Source organism: Equus przewalskii, chromosome 10 (assembly GCF_037783145.1).
Source record: "Equus przewalskii isolate Varuska chromosome 10, EquPr2, whole genome shotgun sequence".
NCBI classification, from domain to species: domain Eukaryota; kingdom Metazoa; phylum Chordata; class Mammalia; order Perissodactyla; family Equidae; genus Equus; species Equus przewalskii.
Window position 1 is genome coordinate 13,848,354 of NC_091840.1, and position 24,309 is coordinate 13,872,662.

Below are 24,309 nucleotides of genomic sequence, written 5' to 3' on the forward strand. Positions count from 1 at the left end.
CCTGTGTGGACACTCCCTCTGCCGCTGCAGGAGGACCAGCAGAGAGAGGACGAGAGGTAGTTGAGCTTAGCAGATGATGGGGCCAGATTGCTGGGTTCAGATCCCAGCTCCCCCACTTTCTAGCTGGGTGACCTTGGGCAAGTGGCTCAACCACCAGCCGCCTAATCTTAAGGTGGGGATAATGACCACGGTTAAGGGTAACTATTGCACTTACTGTGTGCCAGGCTGGGGTTCCTGTTTTAAGCTGGTTGCATGTGTTAGCTCATTGAATCCTCATAACCCAGTGAAGAAGTTACTGGTATTATCCCCATTTTAATAATGGTACCTACCACAAAAGTTGTTTTGAGGATTTAGTGAACTAAGGTGTGTAAATTGCTTAGACGAGTGTCTGGCACGTGGTCCTGGTCCAACAGCCTGCAGGAATCGGGGAGACAGTGTCCATAGGTGAGAGAAGCAGCAGACCCCAAATCCGGATGCTGTGGAAAGGAGGAAACCCTGGATCCAGCTCTATCCACAGGCTTTTGCAGCCTGGATCTGATAGATGGCCAGTGTCACCAAAATTAGATCAAGTCTGAACATTTGTCCTGTCTACACATATTAAGATACAGCGTACGAAGTGGTTTTTCATTTCTCACTGGCTTTTACCATCCCCAGTAGCCGCAGAGGCAGTGATGTTACGTGCTGGCCCCCGCTGCGGGAGGTGTGGGCGGGAGGAGGTGACCGCAAAGCAGGCCTTCTAATTGCCACAATTAAGACGTCAAGCCGCCGAATTAATGTCATTTGCGGCCCCCGTCACTGTTATGTTTAAGTGATTTTAAAGGAAGAATGCAACTCTGCCTTTCCTAAAGGGTGTTTTGGTTTCTGCAAATGCTGCAAAGTAAAACTCCATTTCTGTTGGGTGGAAACTGGGGAGGTGGACCCCTCCTCACGGGACTAGTGTTAGGGCTGGCCAGGACGTCCACTGGTGAGCTGGTGCGTCTCCTCTGCTTCCGGGGCCCCTGATGTGCCCCATGGCTGGGGGGTGACTTGGCGGGGCAGAGGGGAGGGTGTGCCTATGGTTCATGGCTGGTGGCAGTGCTGGGAGTGATGGGGGTCACAAGGACAGAAGCTCCAAGGTGCAGACACGTTTGCTCAAGAACCCACCTCTGTGTTATTGAAGGGAGGAGGCAGAATGTTTTAAATTTGTGGATTGAATAGAGGAGAGCCCTGGTCTCCATCGCCGCACAGCAGGAGAAGTGCACAGAGCCTGGGCCTGGGGGCCCGACACACCTGGGTTTGAATCTAATCCCCGTCACTTATGAGCTGGGTGACCGCCATGTCTTCAGCCTCAGGTTCCTCTATGCAAAGAAAGAATAATAATGTGACCTTGCAGGGTAGCTATCAGAACAAGGTTATGGATGCTCAGGAGATAGATGGTCCCCAAAAGTATCAACTATCCTCCTCCCCGTCGCCCTCCTCCCCCTCCTCGCCATTCCTAACACTGTCCTAACGCTCACATTCTATGAGTCTTCAATGCACGTGTGTGCCTGGCGTGCATTTGTAATGCAAGCACGTGAAATGCAAATCATAGTTTCCGTTAGCGCAAAGCTCGTCGGTCAGTCTTGGTGGTGAGTGTCCTACACACCCCTTCTGTATCAGGTGCTTCCATTCTAAGTGCTTTGACACGTATCAGTTCACTAGTCCCCGGAACCGCCCTGTGAGGCAGCATTACGAGAATCCCATTTTCCAGACGAAGAAGCCATTCAAGTGACTCTTTAAGTGAAACAGTTTATGAAATCTGCAGACAGCTCGCCCAAGTGGCTATCCCTCCAGCCGGGAGTTGAATCTGAATCCGTTTGATTCATGAGCCACGGAGGTGATGGATGGCCAGAAAAAAAAGAATGGAGGAAGTGGAGCCCTTGTCGCATCTCAGCCCCCTGGGCAGCCTCGGCAAGCAAGCAGAGGTGTAGAGCCACTGAGGTGGGGAGACGAAGAGGAGAGCGCCCTGTGCCCGTGAACCTCTGCTGGTCCCCTTGTCAGCGCAGGCACGACACTGTCCTCCCCCTGCTCAGCCCAGCTCCTCTTCTCTTCAGGCTGCACTGAAGGCGGGACCTCAGCCTCCGAACTACCCACACAGGGAAGCCGTCGTCATGGTGTTCTTGTTTCTGCCACATCAGGGGTGGATCGAGAGCGAGAAAGTTGCCCACAGGGTGGGAGAGAGGAAGGGGCATTTGTCTCATTCTCTTCCTCCTCTGGGCATTGCCTTAAAATGGGAGTTGCTGGTTTTTAACCTGAAGCCCTGAACACACAGACTTGTGGGATGTAGTCACAAAGTGACCCTCCCGCCTCTCTCACGTCGATTCAGTGGGGCTGGTTCTTCCCTCGGCTCTAGAGGAGCACCCTGATGACCTCTGTGGGCTCTCTGGTCTCTCAGTAATACAAGGGTCTCCGGCCAGTAGAACCTCTCTCAGTCTGGTCCCAAATGATAGTCAAACCTTCTGACCGTAAGCAAAATGACAGCAGCTCTCCAGCCCTAGCTCAGCTCTCTTGCGAAGCCCTGGAGAGAGGTACAGCTGGTCTCTTTTCTCCTTTGCTGCCCTCCTCCCCCATGCTGCAGTTTTGGAGAGGGAGCAGGAGAGGAGTTAGATGAGGTAGAAGAGTTCTTACTTGACTGGTAAAGGCATGAGATGGCACAGACCCTCTCGGCTTGGGGCATGTTCAAGGCTGGGTCTTTCTCCCATTGAGCATTCCTTGGGTTCTCCAGAGACCCCTCCATCCCCAGTGCTTTCTAATTGTAGTTCCCTTCTTGTGGGTTTTGCACCCTTTCATGGTTCCTTCCTCAAACTCATGGGAATCCAGTGGTTTTCCCCCAGCTTCTCTTTGCCCAGGCTCCTTCACCCTTCCTTGCAGCCATCTTGGATGGCAGCCATCTTGAATGGGACCTAAGTCACTTCCATGCCAGCACTCTCAGGCTTGGCTCACTGGTCTATGGAAATGCTGCTACCTCCCTTGCCCCAACAAACTCTGGCAGTGCAAGCCAATGGCAGAGCAGCAGCAAACTCTCCTTCACTCCCACCACCTGAGCAAGTAGCCAACATCTCTCTCCTTTTAGATTTTCTAGGCCATAGTTTCACATCAGGCCACCGGGCTCCCAAGATGCATTGAATCCTCTCTCACTAAACTTGAGGTTTGGGGCAGGGATTTCCCCCCTCCCCACCTTCTGTGGAATAAAGTTTTTTGGCTGAGGAAGATTTGCCCTGAGCTAACATCCACTACCAATCTTCCCCTTTTTGTATGGGAGCCACCACCACAGCATGGCCACTGATAGATGAGTGGTGTAGGTCTGCGGCCAGGAACCAAACCCAGGCTGCCAAAGCACAGCATGCTGAACTTAACCACTAGGCCACCAGAGCTAGCCTGGAATAAAGTATTTTTAATAACTAGGGGCACATCAGAAGCCCTTTCACACATTCCTCTTCACAAATCTCTTACAATCTTCAACTCAATTAACAGTCTCACCATCATTGTGAGTGAGCTCTTTAGAAGTCATGAATCCAGTTCACCATCACCTCATTACTCTAAGTCTTACACGGTGCTCTGCTTACAATTTTGGAATACTGTATATTATCTGCTGTCTTAGGGATCTCTCTCTCTCTCGATATATATATGTATATATATAATTTATAGATATAGAGCTATATACATATGCACATATATAATACATAAAATGCTTATATAGTATATATGATTAATTTTTTTACCCAAGAGTATCATACTATAGTCAATTTCCTGAATTTTTGCATTTATCACTTAATAATTAATCTTGAAAAGCTTTCTGTATTGAACATACAGAGCTTCCTCATACTTAATAGTTACAGAGTATTCATTCTATCATATGGCTGAACCCTAGTTTATTTAACTGGTCCCCCATTGGTCATTTAGGTTGCTTGCTGTTCCTTGCAATTGTATATAGTGCTGCAGGCATCTCCTTCATGTGCATCTTGTATAGTGTTGTGAATATATCCATAGATTACATTCCTAGCCATGGGATTACTAGGTCATGGAATAGTTGTGTTTTGAATTTTGGTGAGTGTCACCAAATAGATCTGTACACTCACTTTCACTGGTGAGAGTGCCTGTGTCTCACAACCTTGCTAGCCGTGAATAATCATTCATATTTTCTCTCTAAGTCTGGCTAGGGGATTACAAATTATACTGGTGGATTTTCTTTATTGTATGCTTGTTTTCTTTTTGTTAATTTCTGCTGTTATCTTATATTTTCTTCCTCCTATTTGGGGAAAAGGATTTCATTGGCATTCCTCTTTCATCTTCTTGAGATAGGTAGTTAGATCATTTACTTTCAACTTTTCTTTTTTTCGAATATATGCTCTTAAGGCTGTAATTTTCCTTCTAAGTTAACTTTGCTAGTCCCTGACAAGTTTTGATAAGCCGTGTTTTCATCACCATTCAGTTCAACAGACAAAGAGAAAATCTTAAACTGTCAGAGGGAAAAAAGTCACATTAGCTTCAAAGTAATTCTGCATATATTTTAAACCCAAAAATAGTATTATTATTCCTTTTTACACTTACTATTTAGTTTTACCCACATAATTACCCTTTTAATTCCTTTTCCTCTTTATATTTCTGTGCTTTAGTACTGGATGATTCTGCCCGAAGCATCTCTTTAGGATTTATTTTGATGCAAGTTTGCTGATGACAGGTTTCCTCAGTTTTTGTTTGTCTGAAAATATTTTTATTTTGCCTTCAGTGTTGAAGGATATTTCTGCTGGGTATGAAATTCTAAGTTGATTCCTTTCTTTAAGCATTTTTAAAGTGTCATCATATTATGTTCTAACTTTCATCATTCCTGTTTCTGATGTCTTCTTTTTTGTCATAGTCTTGCCTCTTGATATGTCTGGTAACTTTTGATTGAAGACTAGAGATTTGTATGGAAAATTGTAGAAGCTCTTGATGGTGTTATCTTCCCCCAAATAGGATTTACTTTTCCTTTTGTCAGTCTGTTAGGCAGGAGAACATTGCCTACATGCAGTCATGAATTGAGCTGATTTGAAGATGGTTTCAATTTTTGTGAAGGCAGATCTCTTGTTTGTTCACCTAGAGTGTGAGCCTTTCTAGGTCCTCACTTTGAAAGACCTGGGATGTTTGCCAGATCTGTCCTCCTGGGTGAACACTCAACTCTAATCTTTTATCCAGAGCATCATGAGTCTTCTGTAAGAGCTTCACAGCCTTTTTCTCAGCCTCTTGGACCCACACTCCATATGGACTGGCTCGTGTTTCAAGTGGAAAAGTTGTACAAAATGTCAGGCTTGTGTCAATGCATTTCCTTTAACTTCAGGCCTTAACCTCTAAAATCTTGGTTTAATTGATTTCTTTGCAATGTCCACAAAGAGATAGTTTACATTTTATCCAGCTGTTCTAGTTATTTTCACCAGGAGGCTGGGTCTAAAATAAGCTAGTTCACCATAGCCAGAAATGGAAGTCTAACCTCTCTTTTTATCCCATTGATTGATTGATTTTTTTTATCAGCATTGAACTGTTTTGATCGTTGTAGCTACATAATACATATAACTATCTGGTAGTTCCTGCTCATCTATCTTTATTTTAAAAGAATTTTCCTGGCTCTTCTCAGTGTTGCTTCCTCTAAACAGACCCTGGAATCATGTGTCCTCTTCTAAAGACAACTCATTGCATTGAATTCATAGATTAATTTAGGGAGAGTTGACATTTCTATGGCATTATGTTCCTATCTAGAAACATGATATATTATTTTATTTATCAGTCTTATGTCCTTCAATAGTTTTAAGGTTTTCTTTATATAGCACCAGCACATAACTTGTTAAGTTTATTCCCCTATAGTTTACCATTTTGTTGCTGCATAGATAGGATTTTTCCCCAGGCATTATATTTTCCAACTAGCTACTGTATTATAGTTGCTGATTTTTTTATATGTTATTTTTGTGTCGACCTATTTATCTCAACACTTACATTATTTCTAACGGTTTTATCAGCTGATCTTTTTTTTAAAAAATTTTATTTTTCCTTCTTCTCCCCAAAGCACCCCCCCCCCCCGCCCCAGTACATAGTTGTATATTCTAGTTGTAGGTCCCTCTAGTTGTGGCATGTGGGACGCCACCTCAGCATGGCTTGATGAGCAGTGCCGTGTGGGTGCCCAGGATCCAAACTGGTGAAACCCTGGGCTGCTGAAGTGGAACACGGGAACTTAACCATTTGGCCATGGGGCTGGCCCTCAGCTGGTCTTGATCTAGGCATCCATATGTCTACAGTCTTTCACAACTGATGATGATGACGAACCTCAAAAAAGTCTCATATCACTGATGTAAGAAATTTTGCTTTATATAGGAGGCCCTGAAATTTCCTGGAGCGTCATTGCTCATATAGAAAACTTAGTCTTGAAAATCATGTTGATGTAGCAAGGAGAGCAATCAGGGCTGAGCAGAGCCCAGGTTCCAAAGCTTCCTTTATTCTCAGCAGAGGTAGGGGAGGAACTCTTTCGAGCTGGGGCAGTTTGGAATTCTCTGTGTCTATATAGGGGGACCTTTGTTGTACCTTAGGTAGCTGGGGTAATAATGCCTTTGAAACTTTTGAACAAGCCCCGACAATACTTCTAAGAGTGCTAAAATATTTCATTTCCTTTAACCCAGAAATTCCACCTGCAGGAATCTATCCTGAGAAAATACTTGCAGATGTCCATGGATATTTAGCTACAAGGATGTTTATTCATCGTTGCTTACAACAGGGAAAATTTTGGAAACAATGTAGCTGTTCAGCAGTAAAGAAATGGTTATATCAGTTCTAGCGTATTCAAATCAGAGAATATATATTTTGAAGATATTAAAAATAGTGCAGAAAATATTGATATTATGGAAAGTGAAATCAGGCTATACTATGGAGTGTGCAGTATGGTTGCATTTGTAATGCATAGAAAAATGTTAATTTGCATAGAAAAGTTCTGCAAAGAAAATAATATTAATGATATGGTTACTATTATCACTGCGTGGTTAGTGTTCCCTGGTTAGCTGTTCTCCCACTTTACTTGGTATCTGTGGCCATGCCTTTGGAGAAACATTGTGGACACTTCACAGGGCATTTTGTTGGGTTCTCAACAAAGTCCTGGTCAGCAATGTCTCCAGCTGGACTTCTTTTTCTGGCAAGAGCAGTGGCCTTTGGTGGGTGCCCATGATTCCTCTTGGTCCCCTATGGAATCTAGTCTACCATTAACTTCTTGCCAAACCACGAGTGAGAGGAGTTTTAGTAGACACTGATCTCGGTCCACTCCAGGAGGTTTGGGCACACAGTGTCAGAGTTGTGCCAGAGCTCTGCATCCTCAGCTCTGTAGCCTGGACTCCTGGCAGACAGGCTGGCTGTGGCTTTGCTCTTAGTCTTGAGCAGGGAGTGCTTGAAATGCAGAAAGCGTACTCCTTGGGTCTTGCTATTGTCAAAGGACAGCGAGTCCTTGCCTGGCAATGCTCACATTCTCCAAAGGGCATCAGCATTGTGGCAGAGAGGGCTTGGTGGGGCCAGCATGGAAAACGGGCTACTCCTCAGCCCCCAGCCAGCAGCCTCATGACCACTTGGTGGAGTGTCTCCAACTAAGGGGGATTCCAAAATTGGGAAAGCAAGACAGTAATGACACCTAGAGGTCTCCAGGCTTCAGGTGACACACTCCCTTCTGATGCTGAGCCACTGTTGGGCTTGACACTTAATAAGCACTTGACATGTTTGCTAACATTTTATTTGTTATCTGTGCCTATACAGATGCCACTCCGCCCACCACAATAACACTGTTTACATCATTATGTGGAGCGGTTTAGCTCCTCAAATTATAAAAACCTACAATCTCTCCAATCCAAAAGCTTTAGTTGATACGGAGGTGAGAGAGGAGATGGGAAGGCTGAAATTTGGCAGAGGTGAAAATGAAGAAAATTTTGCAGGGAACAACTGCCATGAGGAGAGGGAATTTGCAAAGCTGGATGAGATGAGAGAGTCTGGGACATTTTGTCCCTTTTCAGGGGAAAATTTACCCTATTAAATCTTCCCTTGGCTCACTGCTCTTTGGGTTCAAGTGGTCTTACTTTCTGATTGCAGCATAGTACTGAGATGGCACGAGGTGACCCAGCCTTATTCGATTACATTTTTGTAAGTCCTCATGACAACCCTTATTAAACTCTCCCTGTTTTACAGATGAACACACTGAGGTTCAGAGTGGTCATGTGACTTGCCCAGGAATGAAGAGAGAACTGGCATTCCAACTCTGATTTGCCTCATCCCAAAGCCCGTGTGCCATTCACTCCCCAACATAGCTGTAAATTTCAGGGATCAAAGTATGACCTTCAGGCCCTCCATCACTAAGTTACATTCTGGACAGTCACACCTGGGATTTATATCATAGTTAGGTGGTGTGAAGAAGATGCTAATTAAATGAGTAAGAAAGTTATTTTGCCAACTCCCACTGCATAACAGATGACCTCAAAACATAATGGTATAAAATGACAACTATTATATTTCACACATAATTTTGTGGGTCAGGAATTTGGGAAGTACTCAGCTGGGTAGTTCTTGCTTGGGGTTTCTCATGCAGGTGCAGTTAGATGTTGGCTGGGGCCACCGTCATCCAAAGGCTCAACTGGGCTGGACGTCAAGGATGGTTCAATCCCATCGCTGGCAGCTGATGCTGGCTGTTGGCTGGGAGCTCAGCTGGGCTGTCAACCAGAGCACCTTTGCATGGCCTCCCAAGCAGTGTTCTCAACCAGGGGCAATTTTGCTCCCCAGGGACATTTTTGTGTATTACAACTGGGGTGCTACTGGCAGCTGGTGGATAGAGGCAGGGATGCTGCTAAACATCCTGCGGTGCATATGACAGCTCCCCACAACAAAGAATTATCCAGCCCAAAATGTTAGTAGGGCTGAGGTTGAGAAACCCTGCTCTCAGGGGAGTCAGACTTCTTACATGGGAGCTGGCTTCCCCCTGAGTGAGTTCTCAAGAGAACCAGGCAGAAATTGCATCTCCTTTTATGACCCAGCCTCCAAAGTCACAGAGCATCACTTCTTTCTTGGTCTAAGCAGTCACAAACCTGCCCAGACTCAAGGGGAGGAGACATGCATGGACCCCACCTCTCAATGGGAGGAGTGTCAAAGAATTTGTGGTCACTTTTTAACCGCCATACAATGTAATAGGGATCCACACAGTGGGAAACAGGCAGAGCCATGGGGGTTGTCCTCTGGTCACCAGCTCATCCTGCTGAGAGCTGGCCACACTGATGCTGAGTCACTAGATAAGCTCATGGGAGCAGCTGCTGTAGCTGGCTCAGAAGCCCTGTCAGGAACCCCTGCTCCCCAAACCCTTCAGCAAGCACTACTGGGGTTTCTCTGGGCTAGTAGGACATGGAGACCGGGATGTCTGTGTTGGATTATCCTTCCACTCTCTTTTTCCTTTTCTCCAGTTAAACCCCGTCCATCCTCCCGACCAGCCGTTCTCTAACTGGGCTCTCACTCACGCCTGTAACCTCACCTACCTGCAAGCACCTAAGCACTCGATTGCAAGTCCTTTCATTATAGGCTTGGGCAGGGAGATGTGCCGTTAGTCATTTAATCTCCACCAGACATTTCTCCCTAATTGCTAGTCATGGATGATAATTAGCGACTGTTCATTCCTGATAATTAACAAGCTAATACTTAGAGGTAATGGCACCTGGGTAATCATCTTACAAGGCTCAAAGCTGCTGTGCCTCTGGGCCCCAAGCTGCAAAGGGTAACACCGCATTTCAGAGCCCAGGAGTCAGCTGGGGCCCTGCATTTTTGCTGACGAGGGCAGAGATTGGAGAGTTGACAACTCTGGTCTTTAATTTCATTTTCTTCTCTGGATATAAAAATAAGACATGTTCTTTTAGAAGCTCTGTCGAGCACAGAGAAGTATACAGGCAATCAAATATACATAACCTTCTTACCTGGAAGCATCCACCGTCAACATTTGGGTTTATTTCTTCCAGTCTATGAATTCTTTTCACGGTTGAGTTCATGTTAAATGAACATGTGGTTTTACATCCAGCTTTATTCATCTAATATTATAGCGTAAACACCTTCTCTGGTGTAGCAGCTTATAAGAATGTCTGCTCCCCCATCAGAACATCAAATGAACGTCGTAGATGAGGGAGGGGACTTATGGGAGGAAGCCGCGCCCACGTAAAAGCGAACGCTTGGCCAAGGGCCTGACCGTGTGGGGACCAGGAAGTCATTCCCGACCAGAGCGTCTTCAAGGGGACTCCTGTCCCTGCCCCATCAACTGAAGACGCTGGGTGGGAGGATGCGTGCACCACATGCGTGGTTACGTAGGAAATAAGACTGGGTGTGAACTAAGATGTTAATGATGGCGTTGTTTGCAGAGTGGGGAAATACAGGTAATTTCCATCTTCTGCCTTGTAATTTTCTGTGCGGTACAGAGGAAAAAGCATTGGATCAGCATTCAGAAGATTTCCAGTTCACACTCTTGTCGGTCCATGGAACCAGCTGGCTGATCTCAGATCAGCCTCCCCTCTGGACCTTGATTTCTTTATATGCCGTTTAAGGGAAATGTGAGTCTTTCTGCCCTAACAGGTAGTTTTCAGAATCAGAAATGCTGAGTCAGCGCACCTCCATGAAACTGATACGAGAAGATTTGCCAGGTGTCTCCTAATAGTCAGCCCAGTAGGCTCAAGAGACAGCCCTGATGTAACACTTGGCCATTGACAAAGACAATCTTGCAAAACATTGTGCCCTATGCATTTCTAGATTCCCTAGTGACCTACCTTGGCTGTACCTCTTCACCTCAACACTTCTTGAACCCGTTGATTTCTTTGATAGGGAGATGGTGTAGCAGGAGCATAGACTTTACCGAAACGTAAACCTAGGTTTAAAGCCACAGTCTGTCACCCATCTGTGACGTCCTATAGGCTACTTAACATCTCTGAGCTTCAGTTTCCCCGTCCACAAAATGGGGCTGAATACTACCCACTTATGGGGTTGCTGTGAGGTCCTGATGAGCTCCTGTACGTAAAGGGCTTTGCGGTAGTCAGTCAACAGTATTAGTTATTTATAAGTAAATATGATTTCAAAATAGAAGCATACCTACAGTTGTGTAATGAAGAAGAGTGTTACTTTGCACTCCGTGTGGAGTTCCGTGAATTTGGTACATGCTCTGGAAGGGGGCTCTGCAGTTTCCCGAGCCCACTCCAGCCCCCACGCTCTGCTGCTGTAGCGCTGGCGGCCAGTCAGCTTAAGCCTCTTCTTTTATTTCCTGCTTTTATAGATTCAGATCCAGTCTTCTCCCCACTTCATCTTTCCAAACCCCTAAGATCCGGATCTTTTTTGTCTCTCTGCTAAGCTTACCATTCAAATTGGCGGTTCAGCTCCGGCCTCACACCAGCCGGCGTGTTTCGGAAGCCCTGATCCGTCTGCCCTGCAGGAAAACGGGCTTATTTAGCCCAGTACTGCTTACTCGTAATTCCTTATACCAGGATCATGCTTCAGATTTTTCAAAGCACAGTCATATCTGCCTTTGCGTTTGCTCTCCCAGCAGTTTGTGGAGTGGGCAGGGCAGGGCTTGTCCTTCTTCCTGGGGGGCAGCATCGTTCCCAAAGTGGATTTCACAGGACAGGACGCCATTTTGTGGACAGATAAGTTTGCAAAACACTGGAATGAGCACAGCTAAACAGGCTTTTCAGGCTTTTCACATATTCATGTGCAATGTGCTTCCTAAGCTTTTTTTCACCAGCGTCCTTTTTGCTAGAATATTCCATGGAAGTATTGCTCCATGGAACCCACTTTGGAAAACAGTCCTAGGGGTAGCACAAGAAAGGTCTTGAGAATAAGGCGGGGTGAGGTTCAAATGCAGGCACCACCACTTGCTAGCTGAGTGACCTTGAGCAAGTTTTTTAACCTCTCTGATCATCAATTTGCTCACCTATAAGATGGGGATGGTAATAGAGTTGTAAGGATTAAAATAGAGAGTAAAGTGCTCAGCAGAATGCGTAACAATGATAAACACTCAGTGTACTTTAGCTTTTATTATTATTCTCTTCTTTGTGTCACCTGGGAGAATAATGGGCCGCAGAAAGGTTAGTGGTCCAACGTGACACAGCTTTAGTGACAGAGCTGAGTATGAAGTCCAGGCCTCTTGCCTCTCGGTTCAAGCCTCTCTGCAGCATGTGGGGCTGTCACTGTCATTCGGGCATCTTATCCCTTTCTTCTCTCCTTCCTTGACCCCCACTAACCATCCTTGGGGTTCTAATTCCCTTCCCTCTGGCAGATAATGGTGGTTTGCAAACCTCAAACATAAGTGAAAGTTCTTAGTAAACCACTATAAAAATCTTGATTATTGTTATCCACATCACTCCGCATCCCCCTGACCATGTAGCCATCTCCCTAGGGCTCCTCCAGGCAGCCTGCCCTGCCCGGCCCCTCCTCCTGGGGACCCAGGCTCCGTCTGTTGTGATGCTGCCCCATCTGTGTTATAGTCATGATGCCGTTGTTTCCTGTTTTCCCAGCTGGTGAACTCTGCAAGCAACAGTGCCTCCGATTCCTTTGCCTCCTCTGCAGCAGCGAGCACAGGACTCCACCCATAGTAGGTCCTTTATTGGATCCTTGTAACCCAATCAGGAGCCAAGCCGTCCCCTCCCCACCTTCTCCCCTCCCCACCTTCTCCCCTCCCCACTACTGCAAGGAGAATGACTTAGCTTGGTGGGGAGGGCTGGCTGTTTTGCATTTCATGTTTCCGTTCTTTGTCAAAGCCAATGCAGAAGGATTGGCCTGGATTAAACCCCCATGCCCTGGGACCTGGAGGACAAATGCCTTTGCCTCCATGCACTCACACACATCTCCAGGAAGCCAGCGTGGGGCTCGTTCTATAGATCAAACTCTCCCACGGTCAGCTGACAGGGCAGGGCCGGTGCTGTGGAATCAGGGCCAGGATGTGCCCCCTTCTTGCAAAGAGCACCCATTTTCTTCCACTTCTCCCTTCTCCGCTCCTGCAGCGGGCTCAGACTCCGCCCATGAATCAAGCCTCCAGACTAGAGTGAGGCTTCTGTCCCTTTTCAGCTGGCTCAGCCAGGATACACCTGTGTCTTAGCTGAGATATGATGCCTTGCCTTGGGTGGGGCTCCTGGGTCACCACTGGGGCCCCAAGCTTCGTGGCCCCACCTTCCATCACATGCACTGTGGCACCTGATGCTTTCCTGACCATTTACATCTTGTTTCAAAATTTCTGACTTTGTGTTATAGCAAGAGGCCAGTGAGAGATGCTGACAGCCTGGCAACACTGCGAGCATGACCGCCTTAGGCGGGACCCACTGTTTGAGTTGCCCCAGGCTCCACCCTCTTCTAGAAATGGCCTTGCTGCCCCCTCCTGCCCCACTGGATGACCTCTTCTGGGCTCTCATCGTATCCTGGATGTTCCCCATCATGGCAATTACAACACTGTCGTGGAGTCACCTGCCTGCTTGGCACAGTGCTTCTCAGACTTCAGCAAATATGCAACTCACCTGGATCTTGTTGAAATGCAGATTGTGATTTAGAAAGTTGGAGGGGCCTGAGAGTCTGCATTTCTAACAAGCTCCCGGGTGATGCCGATGCTGCTGGTCCACGGATCACACTTTGAGTAGCAAAGATCAATTGTTCTCAACTTGGGCTCCACGTTAGAATCCCCAGGAGCATGTAAAAGATGCCATTGCCCCCATATGAGCCCGGCTGCACTGGAATCTCTCGGAGCGTCACCCAGGCATTAGAGATTTTTAGACACTCCCTGGGTGATTCCAGATTGCAGCTAGCGTTCAGAGCCCTGAGCTGGGCTGTGGGCATCCATCTGCCTTGCTCCTCATTTTTGCCCAGCTCCGAGCCCAGTGCCCAGCCCTGGCAGGTATCACTAGGTGTGCCCATGGCTCACCTTGTGTAGACTCTTGGCCTCTCCCGGTGGTTCAGAGCTGGCTCCTGCCAGTAGCGCATGCTGAGCAGGCCAGAGTCAGACGGTTTCTGATTCTGGGGTTTAGAAGGCCCGCTGGACTTGGACTGTGGTGTGGCTTCTTTGCTTAGGTCGACCCAGAACTGCAACTGATTAGAGTGCACGAGGAAGACACCTTCCCCAGAAGCTTTCTCTGCCCCTCCACCTCTTCCCAGAGCTGCTGCCACTTCCCCTTCTGGATCCTGCTGCTCTCTGGCTGTGTGCACTTGAGCCTCAGAGTCCTTCTCAACACAGAGTCCACCCCAGCAGAGTTCACGCCCCCATTCCTCCTGGCTGCTCCCTGAGCTCTTGGGCAGATCTCAAGCTGCATTTTGATTGCTTAGAGGGTGCCTTTGTGCTTCTAGACAGGAACTCTTCAGGAGCAGGATAGTGTTGTGTCCATCTTATCTCCCGTGTCGGCACAATGGTTTGCTGAATGAATGAATGGACGGCCTTATCCAGCAAGGGGGACTCCCAGAGAGGAAAGGGGGCCCCTCGTAGTGGCCTGTCAAGAAAGCTGTGAATTCATGACAGAGAGAGGCAGAGGGTGGCACCCCTGTCTTGGTGGCAGGGCATCCGGGGAGCTGGCCTGCTGGTCTTCATCCATCCATTTAGCCGGGTTACTGCCCAAGGCCTCTCATCTTGTCCCCTTCCGAACCGTAGCTGCTACTGCCTGCTCCCCCTCTCTCTTCCCCGCAGAGCCCTCCCTGCAGGCCACCCACCGAACGGCGGGAAGATGAGCACCTGCGGGAGGAAGGCCCTGACGCTGCTGAGCAGCGTCTTTGCCGTCTGTGGGCTGGGCCTCCTGGGCATCGCTGTCAGCACCGACTACTGGCTGTACCTGGAGGAGGGTGTGGTCCTGCCCCAGAACCAGAGCACAGAGGTCAAGATGTCCCTGCACTCGGGCCTGTGGCGTGTCTGCTTCCTCGCAGGTATGGGCACCGGGTTGGGGACAGCTCTGCCCACAAGTGAGGAGCAGCCCCTCCCCCAGGGAAAACCCACCCAAGAGGTGCCCCGCTGGGGAGAGGTGCCCTTGTGGGAAGGAGGCAGTTCACCACGGGCAGTCCTCTGGGCGGTGCTCCCTGCAGTAGCCAGGACCCATTCCAAACCTGAGCCCTACTCGCGACGTCCATTTGAACAAGTCCTCCCGTCTCGCGGGACCTGGTTCTTCCCATCTGGAGGACCCACGTAATCACGCCTTCCCCACCCTCTGCCTCGCAGGCTGGATGAGGCTGACCTCGCTCAGGTCCGAACATGCCTTTGCATGACTTAGCTCCCTGAATTATTGATCTCAGGCCTCCCCACAACACTGCCGGGCAAGACTTATTATTATTTCCATTTTACAAGTGAGGAAATGAAGATTCAGGGGGCAAAGGAAGTCTCCTTGACTCCACGTCCCTTGTCTTCACTAGTTTACAGGATGGGAAATACTTAATTAGTTTCTCTGCTCCTATTCCAGAAAACAGCAGAGAGAAAAAGATGCAGGTCCTTCTGACTATGCAAGATGGTGCAGGCCTTGATCCTGCCTCTCTGGGCCACCTGCCAGCTTGCCAGGGCCTCTCTGGACCTTTGAGTTGTTACTCCAAGGGCTCTGTCCTTTATCCCTTTATCACAGCCCAAAAGAGCATCTCTGTGCCCGGTGAGACTGGCCGCAAGCCTGGGCTGCCAGAATCACCAGTGTGGTCACTGAGCCCTTCCTGGAAGGCCCTGGAACCTACGTGTGCACTGGGCAGAGGGAGCTCTTGGTCCTCCCAGCTTTGGGGAGAGAGGTGTGCTTGGTGCCCACCAATACTGAGCAGGGAGGAGCCCTGCTTGTTGCATCTGCATTGGGAATAGCATCCAAGACTCACCTCCCCTCCCACTGCCCCAGACTGTGTGGCTTTGGTCTCTGCTTAAATCTGAAGCAGAGTTTGAAGTCACTGGCTCCCAAAGTGGTTGACCAGGCTTTTGGGGTTCTGCTCTATGATACCCACACTGGGGAATCGAAGCCAGCCATGCACTGTCATCAGCTCAGTCAGTCCCAGGGTGACAAGACGGCCACCAGGAGTTTTGCTCAACCTTGCGTTTGCAGGCTGACCGCTTTTCCTGTGGCTCTCGGTGCTTGGGTCCATCTTCACAGATGCAGTGGTATGTCTCCAGCAAAGGTGTGATGTCAGGATGTGCTCCCAACCCTTGCTGTGGGCCACCGACTAGGGACGGGAGCCCCTAGGGTTTGGATCCAGCCCAGGTGCAGATACACAGCGGGTCACAGATCCTGGTAGCATTTGGAAACACCATTTGAATATACTAACTTCAAATCCATGTTCAAGAAGAACCTGGAAATGGAAATGATTCTTATCTTCCTAGGTGAGGAGCGGGGACGCTGCTTCACCATAGAATATGTGATGCCTATGAACACCCAGCTGACGTCCGAGTCCACCGTCAACGTTCTAAGTAGGTGCCTGGGACTTTCCAACTGGGCCACTGGCTGGACAGAGCGAAGCAGGGCAGAGGGAAGAGTCAGGGTGACCAGCTTGTTTCTTGAGATCTGAGGCCCTTGGACTCGGCTGGTTGTGCTGGCCAGAGCTTGCCCTGCAGATTGTTTACCCAGTGGTGGTGACAGGCTGCTGGAGTCTCCCAGTCTCCTGAGCCAGGCGAGTGAGAGGGCGTCCATCCCCAGTGTCTTAGTCTGTTGGGGCCGCTATAACAAAATGCCACAGACCGGGCAGCTTATAAACAACAGAGATTTATTTCTCTCGGTTCCAGAGACTTGAAGTCCAAGATCAAGGTGCCAGCACAGTCACGTTGTGGTGAGGCCGTCTTGCTGGTCCACAGCTGGTGCCTTCTGTCTGTGTCCTCACATGGTGGAAGGGGCGAGGGGGCTCTGTGGGGTCTCCTTTGTAAGAGCACTGATCCCATTTATGAGGGCCATGCTCATGACCTCAGCACATCCCAGAGGCCCCACCTCCTGCTACCATCAACTGGGCATTAGGTTCCAACAGAAGATTTTGAGGGGACACAGACGTTCAGACCAGAGTCCCCAGGGAACTGAACTCAACTCCCAGTGAGAGTGACTTCCCGGCCTCAGCCTCACCAGGGCTGGTTCTGAGCCCTAGAGTGAACTTGCAGTACAATGCAGACATTAATCACCCCGAGTCGGCACGGACTCCACAGGCTAAGGGCTAAGGGCCAACCATCCTCTCAGCACTGGGAGGTCCCAGGCCATCCAAGGAGGGGCTGGAGCGCAGGGAGCTCATGCCCCGTGGGGGCTTTGGGGACCAGCTGGTAGATGCTGCCAGGAACACTCGACCCGGGAGGGTGAGCGGTGAGGAAGGCCAGTGGGAGCTGACAGCATCCTTTTGTCCCCTCGATTAGAAATGATTCGCTCGGCCACACCGTTCCCTCTGGTCAGCCTCTTCTTCATGTTCATCGGGTTTATCCTGAGCAACATCGGACACATCCGTCCCCACAGGACCATCCTGGCCTTTGTCTCCGGCATCTTTTTTATCCTCTCGGGTAAGCTGTGTTGTTTTCTTGCACACACGCTGGACTTACGCAGCTCTGCTCTGGGAAGTCCTGGTCACGGCTGTGGGTCCCCCCCCCCCCAGCTGAGGCACCGGACCAGCTGAGGCGGTGACGCAGGCAGAATTGAGTCAGAGCTGGAGGAGACTTCTCGTGACCTCAGACCCACCTGTTAACGCTGGGGGAGGAGTGACCTGACAGGCTCACGCTGGGGCAGAGCTGGGGTTAGAACCCGGGTTCCTGCCTCACCCTTCACCATCACACCCACTTACTTTTTAGTTCCCACTGATAATGAGTATTCCTGTTCTCGAAGAGGCTACATCTTTGTGGTTTTTCATGAAAGATGAATACTGTCTGCCTTAGGAATAATGGCCCCTTCACTCCCAGCCCTCCATTATCCTCAGGTGACTCCTGCTGTCCCCTTCACTTTCCAGTCACACCCCACACCCTGGGCCCTCCCAGGGCCCTTCAACATGGACCTGTCTTCCTGGACGGACACCAGGTTATGCTTCAGCATTCATTCTTTCTTTCATTCGTTCATCTGTTCATTCATTCACGATGTCTACCGGGCCTTATCCTGGGCTCTGGTGTCACTGCCCACAGAGAGGTCAGTGCAATGGGAGACACAAACACGCCCACAGGAAATGTGACCACAGCATGGAAAGGGCTGGGAGGGCCGTCAGCAAGGACTGCACTGGGGCCAAGAGCAGTGGCTGAGACTCAGGCCAAGAGTTGGTCAGGGAAGACTTCCAGGAGATGGTGAGCAAGACTGAGTTAGGGAAGTGTGGTTGGGGTGGGGGCAGGGAGGGAGCCTGGAGGAAAGAAAGAGGATGAAGCACTGGGGAGACTAAGCACAATCACTCCTCATTGGGTCAGGAGTGTAAGGAGGGATGTGGTGTGAGGAGACACGGGGGACGGCCTCTCAGGTCGCCTTATGGATTTTGGACTTGTGAGAAGCCTCAGAAGGACTAAAGCTGAGGAATGATGTGATCAGATCTGCGGATTCTAGAATGACCCCCTGGGGAGTAGAGTGGGAGGGCAGAGCAGGACAGGAGGCAGGGGGACCAGGCAGGAGGCTATTTGAGTGGCACAGGAGAGAGGTGATGGTGGCCCAAACTGAGGGGACGATAGTAGAGAAGAGAGAAATGAGAGGATCCAAGTGACATTTGGGAGGTTATCTCATCAGGACTAGGACCAGGCTTTCAAGGGAAGAGTCAAGGGTGAGTACCAAGTTCTTGGGCGCTGGGTGGATGGCGCAGCGCATCACTGATCTGGGGATTACAGGAGAAGGAGCAGATTCAGGGCAGAGGTCATGAGTTCGTGTGGGCAATGCTGAGTTTGAGATGTCCATGGAACATCTGGGAAGAGGCGTCTAGAAGGCTGCTTGAGGTCAGGGTCTGGGGCTCATGGAAGTGGCCTGGACCAAAGAGAAAGATTTGGGAGCTGTCATCCTAGGGAGTAGGAGGGGGAACCATGGATGTGGATGAGGTTACTCACAGGGAGTGCATGGAGTGAGAAGGGAAGGGAATGTAGTAAGTAAAGTAGGCTCTTTCTCCCCTTCAAGGTGACCTGTGCATTTTCATCAGGACCCTTTTTTGGGGAGATAATTCCTCAGGCCAAAGGAGTGACTTTCTGGGCATGTATTTTAGGTGGCCTGGAGCCCTGGACTTGTTGATAAAGGGAGGAGATGCTCAGATGGAAGATAGGTAGGTGGATGGCTTGAGTAATGGATGGATGGATGGATGGATGGTAGAAAGAGGAGAGGAAAAACAGCTCTTGGACGCCAGGTATTCTGATTGCCACCTGACTCCCAAGCCAATTTAGGTTTCTTTTCCCAACATTTTCTTGACCATATAGCTTGGGAGCCAAGTGGCAGTCAGCATGCCTGATGCCCAAGAGCTTTTCTTCCTTTCTCCTTCTATCCATCCATCCTTTCTTCCATTCATGTCCATCAATTTTTCAGCCCACCCACCCACCCATCTTCCACCCATTCTTCCAGTTATTAATCCATTCATCCACCCTTCCATCCATCAATCCAACAAATATTTCTTGAGCACCTGCAGTGTCCTCAGCCCACCCTCTGCAGGGTGATATTTCCACCTAGTCCAAAAGGTGCCAACCCAGGGTTAAGCAATTCCTTTCTTTTCCTATGAACTTCGCAAAAATCAAGGCTATACAGTAGCTTCGAGGCACCTGAGGTTTTTCAGGAGCAGGCTACAGGATCATAAATCTCAGATTGAACTGGGCCACATGAAGTTATTTTAATGATAACAATAGATTCATGATTAGTGATAACGATAGATTGGACCAGCAATGATTCAAGTACGAGTTTAAGTGCTGAGGATGGCTTGAATCACACTTATTTTCCTTTAACGTTCATCCTTCAGCATGCCCTAGTTTAATCATGTGAATGGTATTAAACCTGAACAGCTCAAAACAGAGTAATTAATTATGTCCTGATTCAATTACAGTCACTAATTGGCGAGACTGATGGCCTGAGGCGGTCATTTGCACAGTGGCGGTAGGAGTTTGGGTCCCACTGGCCTCTTGATTTAATGCTTGCCAGAATCTGGACAAACTCTCTTTACCTCTCCTGCCTAAATCTCTCAATAGGCCACACCAGTGGTCAGGTGGGAGGCATAGACCATGGGCCACTTGGTTTCCACAGTGATGTCACCACCCACTGCTGGAGACAGCGATTGGAGGCCCCGGCTGCCTCTGCTGAGGGAGCATATTTTATTCCTCAGTTTAGCAAAAGCCACTTGCCAGCTCAGTGGTTCTCGCTCTTAGTTACATTAGCATCACCAGGGGAACATTTAAGACAATACAGTGCCAGGAGCCCCATCCAGGCCAAGTGACCGAGAATGCCCGGGGCTGGGGCTCAGGCGTGTATGTCTGACAGGCGATTCTAGTGGGCAGGTGGGGTGAAAGGCATCGGGCCTACCATGGCTCAGGAGGTGGCGGTCAGGGAGCTTTCTTACCTGCAACTATTGCTTTCTAGAAGGTAACGGTCTAAACAGGGACTTCAGGAGGAGAGTATTGTTACCACAAGGCCGGTTGCTTTCTTCTTGTACCCCAAGGGGAGGTGGGTGCCCCCTCAGCAAACTCCCCAGGCCTCTTCACTGAGCAGCCCCTTGCCCTTGACCCAGGCCTCTCTCTCGTGGTGGGCCTGGTGCTCTACATCTCCAGCATCAATGATGAGATGCTCAACAGGACCAAGGACGCAGAGACCTATTTCAACTACAAGTACGGGTGGTCGTTTGCCTTCGCTGCCATCTCCTTCCTTTTAATGGAGGTAAACCCGTTCCCACAGGCTGGGTGGGGAGTGGGGCACTGCCCGGGCTGAGCGGGAGGAGGGAGACGCTCTACACACATCCTGGACCACCCACTTGACTGCCCTTCCTCCCCAGAATGTGTCACTGTCTTACCTTCTGGGGTCTGCTCCATCCAGCACGTCCCAGCGCCCTGCTCCTGTCGCCACCTCCACATCCACTCCCCTCCCTCTCCAGCTGCTCTCGTGGCTGCGTCCTGCACAGACAGGCCCCCAGCAGTGAGCTGTCCTCTGCTTTCTCCTCACTGTAGAGTGCTGGGGTGATGTCCGTGTACCTGTTCATGAAGAGGTACACCGCCGAGGACATGTACAGGCCTCACCCAGGCTTCTACCGCCCACGTCTGAGCAACTGCTCCGATTACTCGGGCCAGTTCCTGCACCCGGACGCCTGGGTGCGGGGCCGCAGCCCCTCCGACATCTCCAGCGACGCCTCCCTGCAGATGAACAGCAACTACCCAGCCTTGCTCAAGTGCCCCGACTATGACCAGATGTCATCTTCCCCCTGCTGAGCCTCGCTGCCTCCGTCCCTGGACTCTGGACAGTGGACAGCCCTTCCCATGCTCCCCTGCTGGCCTGTGAGCCCCAGGCCCTTGGTGGACAGGCCCAGGCTGCCCCTATGCTTTGCTGTCATCACTTGACCCATGTCGCCTCCATGCTTCCCCAGCGTAGCTCTAACTGCCCCAGGGAGTGTCAGGGGTCGGAGCCCGCGGGCAAGCTGATTGGCTGAAAGCATGGGTGTAGCCCCGCCTGTTGAGTGCCCATCTCCAGCAGCTCTCGCCTTACCTGGGAGAGGTGTTCCAGCTCTGTATTTGTCCCTGCACACCTGACCTCTCAGCCCCAGGCCAAGGCCAGCTCTAAGATGCCAAATTCCTTACACACACCCAGCTGGACTTGTGTGCTGGCCAACTGGCCTGGCCCTCACGTTCATGATCTGGGCCATCGGGTCAAAAGGTGACTGCGATATGGAGGTCTGGCTGGTTTGGAATCGTCAGGCAGCGTTCCTTGTGAAATCCTTTATTCTTTTTTGTCACCCACATCCCCCCATACAAGACAGCTGTCCATGCTCTCCGCCTCCCTTGCCCCCTCCGCCCCGCAGGCTGTGAATTTTTCTCCTTCTCCTCTCACCAGAACTCAGCTGCCCCTGCCTTGGTCCCTAAGGGGCTAAGGGTGTGTCTGAAGCCACTCTGATAAAGTCACGAATAGGTGTTAATGGCTGATGATGTCTTAATATATGTGGCCCTTGATAACATATTTAACAGGGGTCTTTAAAGCCTTACCCCAAAGAAGTGACTCTGACAGAGAATTTCAGAATTTGGCTGGTCCGAGTTGATATTACCAGGCACTGTTTCCGGCCCTGGGGATACTGTCCCTGCTCACGTGAGCAATATTTCTGGTCCCAGGCTCTAAAATCTAATCATGTAGACAGATGTCTATACCACCTAGGTGGAAGGCAGCTTTCAAAGAGGCTGCCTGGGATTTGGAGCCACATGTGCCAACACCTGGTGCATTTTGAGTCAAAACAAGCCAGATTTGGAATGATCCAGCTGCTCTCCTGAGGATGCCCGTGAACATTTGGGGGTGCCAGTTTAATCCTAATATAGGGCAGTGTCTGCTTCCTGGGCACGGGACATATGTAGGCAGATAGATGCTTCTAGAAGATGAGGCAGCTTGAAGCCTGTTTCCCTAGGAGGAAACCTGAGCTGGCAGGTGTGACGCACCTTCCGTGAGGTGAGGGGGGATAGTGGAAAGGTCACTGCAGGACGTGACCCCCTTGGTTCTCCAGGCGTCTTCTCTGCTTGAGCATTTTTGGTTTTGAGATTTTGAGTAGCAAAGCAATGCCGGACTCTCGCCTGTGTATTTTTTGCCATGCCCGCTTTTCTTTCTCCTACTCTCTTTAAGGTGTCACGAGCATCTGGTGCACAAAGCCATGGTGAGCTCTGAACAGGAGTACAGAAACCCACACGTCTGGCACGTGCAGCCTTCGGAAGGGCAGTGTGTCCATCTGCTCGGGCCACCATAGCAAAGGCCACACACTAGGGGACTTAAACGACCGGCATTTATTTTTTCCCAGTTCTGGAGGCTGGAAGTCCGAGATCAAAGTGTCAACAGATCTGGTTTCTCCCAAGGCCTCTCCTTGGCTTGCAGATGGCCATCTTCTCGATGTGTCCTCATAAGGTCTTTTCTCTGTGCACGTGCAGGCCCCTGGTGTCCAGATTCCCTCTGAAAAGGACACCAGTCAGACTGAATGAGGGCCCGCCCTAACAAACTTGTTTTAACTTAATCACCTGTTTAAGGGCCCTGTCTCCAAATACAGCCGCATTCTGAGGTACTGGAGGTGAAGGCCTCAGCATATGAATTTGGGGAGAGGGGCACAGTTCAGCCCGTAGCAGGCAGGTTGCTTGTAGCTGGATTATTGTATTTGATTCACAGCACAGTAAGGGGGAAAGATAAAGGAGGCCGATTCTGGTCCCGGTTTAGCTACTCTCTCCGCGTGGATCCTTGGGCAATGCTTTCTGCCCTGAGGGGCTTGGCCTGATTTATTTCCAAGCCCCCCTCCAGCACACTCACTCCCAACTCTAATGATTCAGCCTCATGTAGAAAGCTCCAGATTGCCCTCATATGTGACTTTTCATCCCTCGCCTCTAAAGCCCCAATTTGCCCCTCCTCTGGCACCTGCAATGACTGTTGTACTCTCTGGTCACTGTTTACAGAATAGCACGGAAACCACGTTCTCCTGGAACAGAGGAGTCGGATGGTGAACTTGGAGACCATTAGGTAGCGTTTCCAAACTGGACAGTTATTTAGATGAGCTCTACTCCAGTTCTTGTCAATGTAATGAGCTCCTCAGATGCCCTTTTCTCTCCCTCCAGCACTTTCTCTGTCACTGTGCCAGCCTTGTTTTTGTGCACATGGAAAAAATAGAATCTACTCCTGAACACAAGCTGACTGTTGACTGTGACATCATTAGGGCCTTCGGTGGCCTGGATGCTGAGCTGCTAAATCAAGCAGCTGGTACCCAGGAACGGGCAGTTTACACTTACCTTCGGGACAGGTTCTTGGTCGTTGTCTTCCCTCGTGGGGGAGGGGTGAATGTATCAATAATTGTGCAGCCACTACAGTTTTCGTTCTATCTGTAAATTAATCTCAGAACGGGGGTCTATTTGCAGCCTTTCTACAATCGAAAGATTTTTATCAGATATTAAAGTGTACAAACTCAACTCAGAAATCATAAATTAGGGCCCCTTCCCCAATGCACTTTCCGATCTTTTATTTCCTCAAGCACTTAAAAAGTACATTGATAAGTCTACTTTTTCACCCCAAGAAAATGGGAGAGGGAGACTAATACATCTCAGTCTGATGAGTTATGGGATAAAATCACCCGGTCACCAGTCGTCGGGATGTTGGCTCCCTCCCACCAGGAACTCACCAGCCTCCTTCCTGCCCCAGGGGTGAGTCAGTGAGGCCCCCCTACTACGACCATGTGGATGGT

At 49.6% G+C, this 24,309-nt stretch overlaps 1 protein-coding gene across 2 annotated transcripts in view; it reads left to right on the forward strand.

Moving 5' to 3' along the window:
• The window catches only part of CACNG5 (calcium voltage-gated channel auxiliary subunit gamma 5), a 44,976-nt gene extending 21,216 nt beyond the window's left edge, over positions 1–23,760 (forward strand). Inside the window, exons 2-7 of one of the 2 annotated variants that reach the window (XM_070560199.1) lie at positions 12,540–12,616; positions 14,687–14,919; positions 16,334–16,420; positions 17,342–17,482; positions 20,638–20,783; positions 21,071–23,760. In XM_070560199.1, the coding sequence (XP_070416300.1) occupies positions 14,724–14,919; positions 16,334–16,420; positions 17,342–17,482; positions 20,638–20,783; positions 21,071–21,328 (828 nt within the window). In that variant the 5' untranslated portion in view covers positions 12,540–12,616; positions 14,687–14,723 and the 3' untranslated portion in view covers positions 21,329–23,760. The remainder of the gene's footprint in view (positions 1–12,539; positions 12,617–14,686; positions 14,920–16,333; positions 16,421–17,341; positions 17,483–20,637; positions 20,784–21,070) is intronic. The other variant, XM_070560200.1, reaches the window with a different exon arrangement.
• The last annotated feature ends 549 nt before the right edge of the window (positions 23,761–24,309 follow it).